Genomic DNA, 12,628 nt, shown 5'->3' with positions numbered 1-12,628 from the left:
CATAAATCTCCCGTGCACACCCTGGGCCTAGATTTTCGAAGCTCTCTTAGCGCTAAGGTAGTCTAAGTTCATGTTAATGTATGGCACTTACGACTATCTTGGCCTTAATGGGATGCTGCTCCACATTACGAATGAGCGTTTGTGTCTTATCAGGGTACGCAGCGACTAATGCGCATGGATTCAACACGTGGTACTGGCTGCTTTTTTGGTACCTCTGTTGCCCTGGCCATACAAACAGCTGGTTTGCAACAATTAACACAACCACAATCATCCACTACATTATTTTATAGCAATAACCCTCTTTAAACAACTGTCGTTGTAACAAAGCTCTGTCTCGTCTCATACGATTTGTTAAGGCCGCACTTGGCAATATTCCAACTATATGGTGTCTGTCTGAAAATAATTTTCTGTTTAGATCAGCATCAGCATGAGCATCGACCTACGCAATTAGGATATACTGGTTGCTGAAAACACATTCTAATCCGGATCTTCACGGGTGCGATCACATACGAACCCTTGATTATGTATTTTTCAGAATATATACTTGATTGTGTCAATATCTAATAACATATAAGAAGTAAGAGAGAAAGTTGTATCCCTCTGTAGATGGGATAGCAGAGTAAAGGCCTTCCAGTTTTAGAAGGCCTTCCTAAAGTATGTATTGTCAGACAAGCTTCAACACCCCATTACTTGTCACGAACTGCACATCCTCCGACTGTAGTCACTGTTTGGGAGACTCAAAAATGACATACCAGACTACTTTAAGAAGTAAAGCTAAATCTATGCAAAACCTGAAAATTGAAAGGCTGACAACTGTATCAATAAGTCGTGTCTTGCAAATGAAAGGTAGCTGGGCGCCAATCCCAACCTTGAGTTTTTACAGGTGCATGTTTGTTGTTCATTATACAGTGTATCCTTGAAATTTAAGGGTGAACACTGCAATAGTTTATTTTTGTTTATTCATCATCTGAAATGAAAACATAATGCCACAAACTGTCTAAGTTATAAAAGCATTCAATGCTGTCACTTAAAACACACTGAAGTTGGAAGTATTTCATACCTCCTTTTTTAATTCAGTCATCATCAATATAAATAACATCATCAACAACGTGCCATGGAGTTGCCTGGACAGGTTTAGTTGTACACACTGGAACAGTTGACCCCCCACTTTTCATTTTGGCAGCCTCAGACTTGTAAACAGACGGTACACTCATGCCTGTGGATGTGTTATACCCTAAACTAGAATGTTCTGGCCTGGGTTTCACAGACCATAATTTGGGAGAATCACTCTTTTGTACTGGGTGCGAGGTAAAATGTCTCTGTGTTGGCACATTGGTCACAGCAACCTTATTCCCAAAGGTTTTGACAGCCTGAGGAGCTGCAACAGTCTTTATGTATCCACCTGAAGCAGACATAACCATGTGAGGAACAGAAGAGTCTCTTTTCTGAATTAGTGATCTCTGGCCTGACTTGTTCATAGCATTCACATAATCATCTTCTGAAGACTCACTGTGAACAGAAACATCATCAGCCAGTTCTTTCCTCAAATTTAAAAAATGTTGCTTTCTCCTGCTGGAACTTGCTGGACCAAGTAACCTTCTGTCCGCAACCATGGTATGTTCCCCCCATGTCTTCATCATCTGACCACTATGAGGTATCTTTGTATGAGAATCTACTCTCTTCTTGGGACCAGCTGGCTGTTCATTAATTGGAACATAGACTAACTTTGACGATTGATGACCGTTAAACTGTTTCTCTACCTTTCTGACAAGAAACTGTGGTCTGGGCTGGATGCAATATTGCGAAGGTACTGCACCAGACACCCTAGCATTCTGCTGAGTTCTGAGCTGTAGAATGTTCTGATGACGTCTTTGGGCCTGCATGGGCATTGGTCTTACCTGGCGTGTGACACCAGAATTGGTACAATAATACAGTTTAGATCTGTCAGTTATAGGAGGGGGCTGTATTTCCACAATGCTGATATCATCATCAATCCATTCAGCGCCTCGGCTTCCCTTTTTCTCCCTCCAAAACTGGATCTCTTCCTTTGAAACCCTTTTTAACACAACTTTGCATCTGCCCATTTGACGCTTCAACAGCCTGCTTTGTTTGTTCAGTCCTGTTCTCATTTTCCTTAAGAACTCAAATTTTTGCTCTTTATTGAATTTATACTCGTGTATGTGTTTGAAACAGTGCTTCCGTTTTTTTTTGTATGTGACAGGATAGTCATTTGAACGGTACCTCAGTTTATCAAGAAACTCATTTCGAACCACTGTAGAACAGTGCTCTTCCACATCTTTGATTGTGCACACTGAACTGTCTGGTTTGATGTGTTTCTTCACTCTCTTCCCTAGGAGTGATGAAAACGGCACATTAAGAAGTGCTCCTTGAATATTCTTGCTTGGACTAGTGGCCTCAGTGGCCTCGCCATCACTGGCATCATCTGGTACTGAGAAACTGAGTCTCTTCCGAGAAGTCCCCTCCCCATCTCGACTCAGCTGTGACATAAGGGACCTAGGCGTCCGTGGGGAGGTCAAAGGTCTACTGTCCAAGCCTTCCACAGCAACTATCTCACAATCAATGTCCATATCAGACTTGGACTTGGACACAACATTTTTTGCTTGTTTGCTTGATAACAGTCCAAATGATTTCAAGAAATCAGATTGTTGCACTCCATTGTTACAGGGTAAATCGTGACGCTTCCACAAGGGCATTTCTAGACGTCTCTTTCGAGGCCTAGGGAGAAATGGTGTAGACTTAGGTGGGCATGTTTTTGGACAATTACTTTGCACAGAGACAGCACTTGTCTGAGGAATGTCAGATGCTCTGTCAGACTGTATTGAGACACTGTATTCATTTTCCATGTGGGTCAGAACATGCTCCTCCAACTTCGACTTCCCGTTCTTGCCACCGAACCAGCGATCACAATAGAAACACACATACACATCCACAACCTCAGAATCTGATTCATCTGGAAAATGAATATGTGATAAACATTAACAGAGGACATCATATCATCAATTCTATTTGTTGTTTAACTGGTAATACTATGCAGTCCTGTCCATATTTATTCTTCACAAAAGCTGTGGAGGCCATGTTTAACATCGGATTGATGTTGTGTGAGCCCCATTCGCAACCACCATTCATGCAAAAGTTATTCTATAACTAGATAGCTGTTTGCAGCAAAAACAGAGGCAGACTCTTCCATCATCACCACATCCTGTTTCAATTTCTAAAAACAAACTTAAACCTGAGATTTTACCTAAATGTGAGAAAACTCAGCAAAATGCATGTCTAAAAATAAACTGAAATCAATATTAACCCCTAATTTAGTAGACAATTTCAGTTTGATAGATAGGCTACTTCAGTTGTTTCTTTGGAGGGCATTTAGTTTTGTGTTTTAGAAACGCAAGTGAGACAGAAATTCAGTTGTTTCAGATTCCCAAATTCAGTTTGAACAAACCTTAAGTTTGTTTCAAGAAGTTAATGGGATTGGGTGGTCAGGTTCACTGACTTGCTATCCAAATTGTGTAGATCAATTATTTACAGACCACCACCATACAGCTGGAATATTGCTGAGTGCCGCGTCAAACAACAAACCAACCAAACAACCAATCTTAATATGACAAATTCAGACAAAACCAAGCATCGTGATCTAGATGGAGCTAGTCTACAGTTATCTTTGAGGAGAGAAAGTCCCAATCCTACTGGTGTAAGGTACATACCATCTGAAGAATTCACAGACAGGACATCAGCATTGTTTTTCAGGCTAGTCTGAAACACAATATAAAGCAATAAAGAAAAATGATGACCAAATTTGTACAACAATTTTCCAACCTTTAAAAAAAAATTAAATAATGTTTTATCGGTCGGCTGCTAGAATCTTTAGAAATTTAACTCAACACCTGTTTTCATAGCTTTATACAAGTCCACTTTGTATGAGGTGAAGTCAGGGCAGGTGAAATGGGGTTTAACGTCGCACTTAAGACTATTTTGCTCATATGACAATGTGCGTGTGGATGTGTGGCTGCTTGTATTAGCCCAACTTAAGCTGTTTTTTTCAAGTGCTAGTTAAGCATGAATATCCCACTCAGACACATTATATACTGACTCGAGCCAACCAGTCCTCCTTGTACCGATTAATGCCGAGCGCCAGGCAGGGACCAACAAGTACCATACTTTAACATCTTTCGGTATGAAGCGAACCTGCGACCTTCCGCTCTCCAGGCTGACGCACTAACCACTACACCACGGAGACAGTCTCTATTTTGTATGAATGTAGAAATTGAATATACATATCATTTTTGTATGAAACGATTGTGCCCTTGTAAACAGACTGAACAAGAGTCATCTGGAGATTCCCTGAGAACAACCAATTCCAAAGAGTGAGTGAGTATAGTTTTGCGCCGCACTCAGCAATATTCCAGCTATGTGGTGGTGGTCTGTAAATGATCAAGTCTGGACCAGACAAACCAGTGATCAACAGCATGAGCATCGATCTACGCAATTGGGATACCATGACGTATATCAACCAAGATGAATTTGTACGGACAGATGCACAGACAGAGCCCAAAAATAACACCCCTGGCAAAACGTGATGCAGGAGATAAGAATTTGTAATAGCCAAAGGCACTGCTTCCTCCTTGTTTTTTGTTTGTGTGTGTGTGTGAGAGAGAGAGAGAGTGAGTGAGTGGGAGAAAGAGAAAGAGAGATGACTTAACACCTTCTACTCTTTGACCTATGGTCAAAACACACACACCATAATGAACAGGGTCATAGTCAAACAAGCTGCCAAGACAACAGAGACTGACATTCCGAAACCTTCCGGGACCAAAAGGCTGTATTACATAACAGGGGATAAACATGAATAAATACAGAATTCCTATTTACCACATCATCTGCCGAGTTTGTCCTTGTCAACAACTCAGTGTGGCCCATATACTCATAACATGCCTGGACAACACTTCGAAGTTTGTCAGTAGATTCGCAGTCCCCGCCAGCAAACTGAAACAGTTAATCTCTGCATAAAACACAATCCAGCTGGATAGCATCACAAAAGCACATGTAGAAAACCACTTTTACAAAGCAATTACATTGTTAAGTACAAGTAGATAGCAAGTTAAGATGGTATTCAAACTGCCTTCAAACAGATAATTTGGGAACATAATCATCATTCAAATACACACACCCGATCTAAATGTGTCAACTGATTGATTGATTGATTTTAGTTTTACGCTGCTTTTAGCAATATTCCAGCAATATCACGGCGGGGACACCAGAAATGGGCTTCACACATTGTACCCATGTGGGGAATCTAGCTCGGGTTTTCGGCGTGACAAGCGAACCCTTTAACCACTAGGCTTCCCCACCGCCCCCCTTTAAATGTGTAAATAGAAACAATGGCCTGCTGAGAGTATCCTCAACAAGAATACACCTGACATGCTATACCTAAGTTAACAAACCCTCTTTACTACTAGTTGATTGTGTCAGCCATTATATGTGGATACCTGTTTTAAAAGATTATCACTATCTGTGACACATGGAGCAGCCCAGGGTATGTCCACTGGCCACCACTCAGGCTTGTAGAACTGGCTGCTGGCGGCGGCAGGTGGGCTTGGAGTTCGGCCTGGGCATGATATGTTGATCAGGCGGGGAATAAATTCCTCCAACTGGGGCTGGAAGTGTACACACACGCAATCTTACTTAAAGAATATTTTATTTCATCAATTGTCATAGGCAATGCACCAGATACTTGTTTAGGCCACAATTTTCTTCTGTCATAAATACTGCCTAAATGTCACATAAGATCACCACAGTGATAAGTTTTAATGCAGTTCAGAAGTAGTTTTTAGAAACTCTACAACTACAAGTAACTAATCAGGCAAAGCTTTCCGTTCCACGTTCTTAATTCACTTACATGTATGTGTAAATATTTGTTGATATAGACAGTGGCACAATAGTTACAATGTTTATTCATGCACCTTTGCTGCGAATATATTTAGAAACAATGCAATTGAAAAGCATGTTCATTGAGTCCACAAGCCTATGAATAATAAGTTGATAAAGTGGGGCATAATAATACACACCTTGGTCATTGAATATAAAGACAGGGGAGGTAACTCCACCATCTTCTTTTCCCTCAAACTCTGCTCTAGGATCATGATCTCATGTTCTCTGTCTGTATATCCGAAGACACTTCAACTGGTATCAGGAGACTGCAAAAGAGAGTATATCATGAAATATTTCACTGCAGAGCTACAGATAACGTTTTGGGTCATTGTGTTCATCTCATTTGGGTATCCTAATTTTCCTTTGAGTAACCAAATAAATTGTACTCATCTCACTCGAACTCAATCGGGTATTTTGCCATTTTCCATCAATTTTAAAAATACAATAAAGTTTAAATGTTAATCCTTGTTATTTATATTTGATTTGTAATATGAGAAACGATAAGAAAGACTGCAAGTTGCCAAGTTCACGTCCTGAAATAGAATCTCTCAATATATGTCACTTATTTTATTTATCCACTGGTACGCAAGCTAAGATTTGACATTTTTGTATGTATGCATGTAAGATCACATTTACTGAGTATTTACAAAACTTACAGCGTACTTGTACGCAATAGCCTTAATTGGAAATGAGTTTTCACATAAATATTTGCGTAATTTACACTGATACGCAGCTTATCTGTACCTCTGTCACTGATTTATATATGTTGATAATTCAACCATATGTTGCAAAACATATTACATTCTTTTAGTAACAAACATCCATACAATATCTCAGGTGAGTCCTGGTGTCCACCAGACTATTTTAGAGGAATGGAATATATGCAAAGAATATGGACAATGTTGAGAGATTTCAACAAGCTCACACAGAGCAAAAATCATAACCAGACAACAGAGGTTTTTGCACACATAATGCATAATAATTATTCATATCAAGAGTAATGGTTGGAATAGTTTCAACATCATAAATGAGCCATTTTCAATAAGTATTTGGACATCCTTGATCAAAAGAATGCACAAGTGGGATGTCAAATTTGCATATGTAAACAACCGACCCCAGGTTTGGTGTTTCTGCTTTCCCCGAGAAACCTGTTTATTCACAACTGTCAAGTAACCACCACGCTTTGGGAGTTTATGGGACGCTTTAATCATCCTGCGCTGTGTTCGCACCCAATCGAGTTGGTTCCACAGTGACTGAATTAATTAGAGTCAAGCGCTTCAGTTAGTACCACAGAGCGCACCCGCCTCGCTTACATGAGACGATAGGCCGTCTCGCATACACGTTACATCTCTGACTGGTAAATATATAAATTTTCACCAGAGTGATAGGTAACATTCCTGACTAGAATAGCACAAAAAGTAAACCTTCACTCAATTGGAAGTTCTTGCCTCACAAAAGCAAACTTTTATATTTTCCCAAAACAAATACATTGATGAAAGGCATCAGTTCAGCTCTTCCTTGAAGAGCATGCCAAAAACGTTTCTTGAAGATCTATCAAACTGTTGCGAATTTTACTCTTGCAATAAACTCAACCTTCATTAATTATAAACTAAAGGGCCACAACGCTGTAAAATGTGTATTTTTGATACACAGTCTACTGTCACCAATGTTTCATATCATTTTCAGAGTTCTACAGATGAGTGAGTGAACCGCAGCAAGTTTAGTTTTATGCAGCAACATTTCAGCTATAAGATGGTAGTCTGTAAATAATCAAGTCTGGACCAGACAATCCAGTGATCAACAGCATGAGTATCGATCTACGCAATTGGGATACGATGTGTCAACCAAGTCAGCGAGTCTGACCACCCGATCCTGCTAGTCGCCTCTTACGACAAACATGGGTTACTGAAGATCAATTCTAACCCAAATCTTCTACAGATGATGTCAGATAATAACACTTTATAGAAATATGGTTAACACTGTGATTGATCTTGTAGATTTTATGAAAATATTCATTTGCTAAACAGCAGTGATCTAACTTTCATGATCAAAATTTAATAGATAATTCTAGGAATTCCATGACTACAAAACACATCAAAATGTTTTCTTAATGAACATAAATACTGTAATAAAATACAAATGTAAAATTTTGATAAATATCATAAATGAATTAATCAAATGATTCAGTTAAGATGGTAATAGCCATCACAATAATAGTCTTTATTATCTGCTGAAAACAAAAAAGGTACTCCAGATCATGTGCACAACAAAAATCTGACAATCATAAATATTTTGTAGGACCAATGTAAAACATTACAATTTGTAGAAGAAATACATCTGATAATATGAAAACCAGGCAGACTGTATTTAACCTCCAGCAGTCTCTACTAGTAACATTGGGACTAGAAAGTTTTATATGTATTTCCAGTGACAATTAGGGTTGGGTATTGTCAAAATTTCCATATAGCGAAAAATTGTGATCTGTGTCGACACATTGCAATATGTATTGCAATATATTGTGAAAGTATAACAGATGGTTTAAGATAATGAAATCATTGTTTCCTTTCTTTTCAAACAATGCCACTGGCCACTGTCATGACTCAGATGTGATTGTACAAGAGATCAATTGAAAATGTTTCCAAATTGAAGACTTAGCTCTCAAGTTTTGAACTGGAGAAAAATCGTCTGCAGCGACATCCGCCATTTTGGTTTGTTTATCAATACGAGTGCCAGTGCCAATCTATTCCTTTATTTATATGGTTTAACGGTCATGCAAATGCAATTATATAACCAATAGACATTCCCAAACTATTAATGTATAATAATATAAAAGAAGTACAAATGGCATTAGTATTTTTTACTACATCACGAAAAATTATCGATCATGGTCACGGAAATTGCTGATCGTATCAGGTGAACTGGTTCGCGAAAAGAGTACCGCAATATATGGCATTGTGAAGTTCGAATTGCAATACACCGATTAACTGGTATTATCGATAGTGGTGTGACGATTCATCGATACGCATCGATCCATGGGCCGCCGATACAGAGAATCGATACAAAGTTTTACATTGTCATATATCCGATACGATACTTCAAATGGGCCCCGATACATCGATGTTGAACTTGGAATATTGCTGAAACACGATATCTGTCACGAAAAAAGACTTACTTTTGTATTGATGATTAAAATATATACTTACTTATTTTCCCCTTCATAAGTAAGCGTTCTCTCGGAAATTCTTGCGTCAAGAACTGCGTCAGACATGCGCTCGAATGTTATTTTTACATTCACAAAGTCTGTGTGTAAACTTAATTATCTCGTTTCCAAATGAACATTGAAAAAAACACTGGCGGAATTTTTGACGAAATAATTTAATATGGTTTTGTTTTGATCTTAAGGTGCAGATGCAGTGCGACAAAAATTTTATTATTGAGATGTATTGTATCGCAGGATGTATGCTAATACCAGCACTAATTATCGCCCATCCCTAGTGACAATATTAGGGGTGTCACGATACACCAATCTCACGATACGATACGTATCACGATTTTAAGGTCACGATACGATACATTTTCGCGCCTTTTCATAGCATTACCTTACTGGCAACGTACGCGCTTGCTGATTGGTCCATCAAAATAGTCTAGCCAATCACAAAAGCTGTTAGTTTCCAACCTATTTTTTAAGTAAAGCTAGCTACATCTATTTATCGGAGCGGTCTCGTATAATTTTACTATCAAGACTTTGACGGAGATGGATATAGCATAAAAATTTGAATCGATAAAGTTTTAAAACAGGAATCGATACACGCAAGCATGTATCGCGTATCGTATCGTCAGTAAAAATGTATCGATGCATCGATACATTCGCGTATCGCGACACCCCTAGACAATATGTAATTATTTTGGAAGCAGAAAGTGACTCTTTCATTTTCCGGAACACTACACTTTACTGGAAAGAGGACACACATAACATACACCACCACTTAACCCTGAGCACCATTTAGAAGTCACTGAACTATAACATCTAAACTGAGAAAATGCACTGAACAGACTAATCCTATCGTCGTGGTACATGAATAGCCGCAATGATTTTGCATACAGGGATGAGGATGAAGTTTTGAGAAAAACTCTGAAAACTAGCCGTGTGTGTGTGTGTGTTGTTAGCATCTATCGGATTTAGACGATTCACAAATATGACCCTTGGCCTTATGAAATTCCTGGAATTTCGTGGATCTGCCAAAAATTCTCATCCCTGTTCAGGGCTGTGTATTGGCGAATAAATTGCATCGCAATATATTGCAATTCGGGTACCCATATTTTGAAATATTGGGAGGTAAAGTGTTTTACAGCGAGTGACACTGGTTATATTTGCAAATCCTTTTTCTATTAGGGATTCTATTTTCTTTTTATATAATTAATAGTATGCTAAGTATTCTGCTTTGTCAATCAATTACACAGTTAAAACATCAGTTGTGAATGAAACTCTGTGTTAATTTTAATATATTAAGAAAATATATAGGATATTTACATTACGCTCATATCCATATGCAACTAGTACATGCTCAAGGCGCTGATTTTAATGCAAATACATCTCAGAAATAATATATTGCAAAACATTCTTTGTGGTATATCGGTAATACCATGTAGTCCGACCATTTGCAACCACTAGAGTAATAAATGTTTAACTATTACTCACTGTTCTTTGTGGTGTGTACTATCACTGTCTAGAATATTTAACTAATCTCAAACACAGGCAAATGCCACAGGAGTGTAAGATTATTTTATCAAGTACAAAGCTGACTCTTGTTAAAAATATTTTCAGAAAATGTTGAAATAAGTCTGAAAATAGCACTAGAGAAAATTAAGATGGACCAGATGTTTTCTTAAAATTGTGTAGCTTGTTACAAGTCCACAATGACAAGATGAATACTTCAATACGACCAATGGTGTCCACCCATGTGAACCAAGTAATGACAAAGACAAAGGGATGCTGAAAACTGACAGTGTCATTTTTCATAAAAAACCAATATTCAACATTAATTCATAGTTGAAGATCCTCATTATTTGAACATCAAAATACATGCTGAAAGGTAGGTGTACTCATTTGATGATAAGCTACAACAATAAATGTAAAATAAACATATAGTGCACACAAATAACAAAAAACAAAACACAATCCCCATAAAATGAGACCTGAGATGATGAAACCCCGCCATTTTCACACAATTTCAGCACAACCTGAGTACACTCACACGGTAAATCGTGCAGATGGCAACTAACCAAGAGTACACAAATTCAGTCTGTTGTTGCTTCCATTGAAAAAAGTGTTTGAATGTTACTAGTACACTTACAGAATACCGGATACCTACTGGCAAACAAAGATAAGTTGAGCACCGACCTGACAATTGACCCGTATTAGCATGTATGCGTGCCGCCCACTGGTGCTTGCCATTGTTAGCGAAGGCGACCCAGGTTGTCCGCGATCAAGTGTAGTGTGACTAGCTACACCGACGTGAGAGTCTTATGAGCAAGGCATGTGCAGCTACACGAGCAATCAATTTCATTGTCATGCAATGCACTAGCCTCCATCTGCTCTACCTCTCACAAACCAAATGGGTTTGCTCATTGCCGTGCACCGCCTACTTCTCGTAAAATGCATTCTCTGCGCCAGTCCAACTTATCCTTGTTTGCAAGTACCAACCACATTCTTTAGTGTCACATACACTTCTATTATAGGGAAGCACAAGCAATACAATTGAAAACAATAAGGGAGCATCAAAATATAAAATAACCATTAAAATCAGATAAATTGGGACAAATTCCAAACTAACCAACGAAAGTTAAGTTCTCACAAATAAAATATATGTGCATCTTTGAAAAAACGGAGCTACAGAATTCTGGGAGTTGGAGCGAACGAACGTGGGAAAGTTGCCTAACCCTAACCATATTTGTTATTCTAACCGCGAAGAAGATAGTAACTGGTATCCAAGTGCTAAAACGTTCAGTAATCTAAGATAGCGAAGAACTGAAAATAAGTCAAGTTGCGCACATTTTTTTCGCAGTTCCAAAGTTTACAAAGATGTCGGAAGGTATCCGCTATTCTGTAATCTTACCATTTTAATCATGAGGACGCAGTTTATGGGGCTTGTGTCTTATTTATACTTTTTGTGGCTATTTCTATTTGAAGTGGGTATGTATGATTGGTTGCTTTCATCTCACATTGAGAGTCTGTTTATGGGCCTGCCTGTACCGACTGGTCAAATCAACTTGATAGTCTCATTAACTAACTGTGAGTTAGGTTTAGATATCACATATCTTTGAATGTGAGTCGAAAAGTCAGTACTCACGTTGAGATGAATGCTTACGTGTCAATGAAGTCACCGATGACGTCACAATGACATCACGAATGACGAAGTTCGTTTAGAGAGTACTCACGTATCTTGAAAGAGATAACATGGTAAACATTACCACTGAGATTGAAAAGGCAGGTCGTCTTCTTTGTATGGATAATTTCCTTGGAGTTGCCAAAAAGCGTTTGAACGTTCAACCGCTCTTTCCGCGAAATGTTCGGTAATGGCGGGACTGTGGGGGGGATGATTGAAGTTATGACAAAATGCGGACCTCAATACGCAAACAAAATGTATTTTCAAAAGCTATTTCATTTCGTAAGGGATCA

General features: G+C 38.6%; 1 protein-coding gene across 8 annotated transcripts in view; it reads right to left on the bottom strand.

The window, feature by feature from the left end:
* Positions 1–942: 942 nt before the first annotated feature.
* LOC124276852 overlaps positions 943–12,628 on the bottom strand; it is a 35,549-nt gene continuing 23,863 nt past the window's right edge. For 6 of the 8 annotated variants that reach the window (XM_046712506.1, XM_046712503.1, XM_046712509.1 and 3 more), the window contains exons 2-6: positions 6,087–6,215; positions 5,508–5,675; positions 4,891–5,004; positions 3,726–3,774; positions 943–2,971 (exon numbers count right to left, since the gene is read on the bottom strand). In XM_046712506.1, the coding sequence (XP_046568462.1) occupies positions 1,074–2,971; positions 3,726–3,774; positions 4,891–5,004; positions 5,508–5,675; positions 6,087–6,161 (2,304 nt within the window). In that variant the 5' untranslated portion in view covers positions 6,162–6,215 and the 3' untranslated portion in view covers positions 943–1,073. Of the gene's footprint in view, positions 2,972–3,725; positions 3,775–4,890; positions 5,005–5,507; positions 5,676–6,086; positions 6,216–12,387; positions 12,507–12,628 lie in introns of those variants that run through there. The other 2 variants (XM_046712507.1, XM_046712510.1) reach the window with 2 other exon arrangements.

The sequence above is a fragment of the Haliotis rubra genome, unplaced genomic scaffold (genome assembly GCF_003918875.1).
Source record: "Haliotis rubra isolate DU_JTF1 unplaced genomic scaffold, ASM391887v1 Scf214, whole genome shotgun sequence".
NCBI classification, from domain to species: domain Eukaryota; kingdom Metazoa; phylum Mollusca; class Gastropoda; order Lepetellida; family Haliotidae; genus Haliotis; species Haliotis rubra.
Note: the sequence above shows the minus strand (reverse complement) of the source record. Positions and strands in the feature narration are given on the sequence as shown.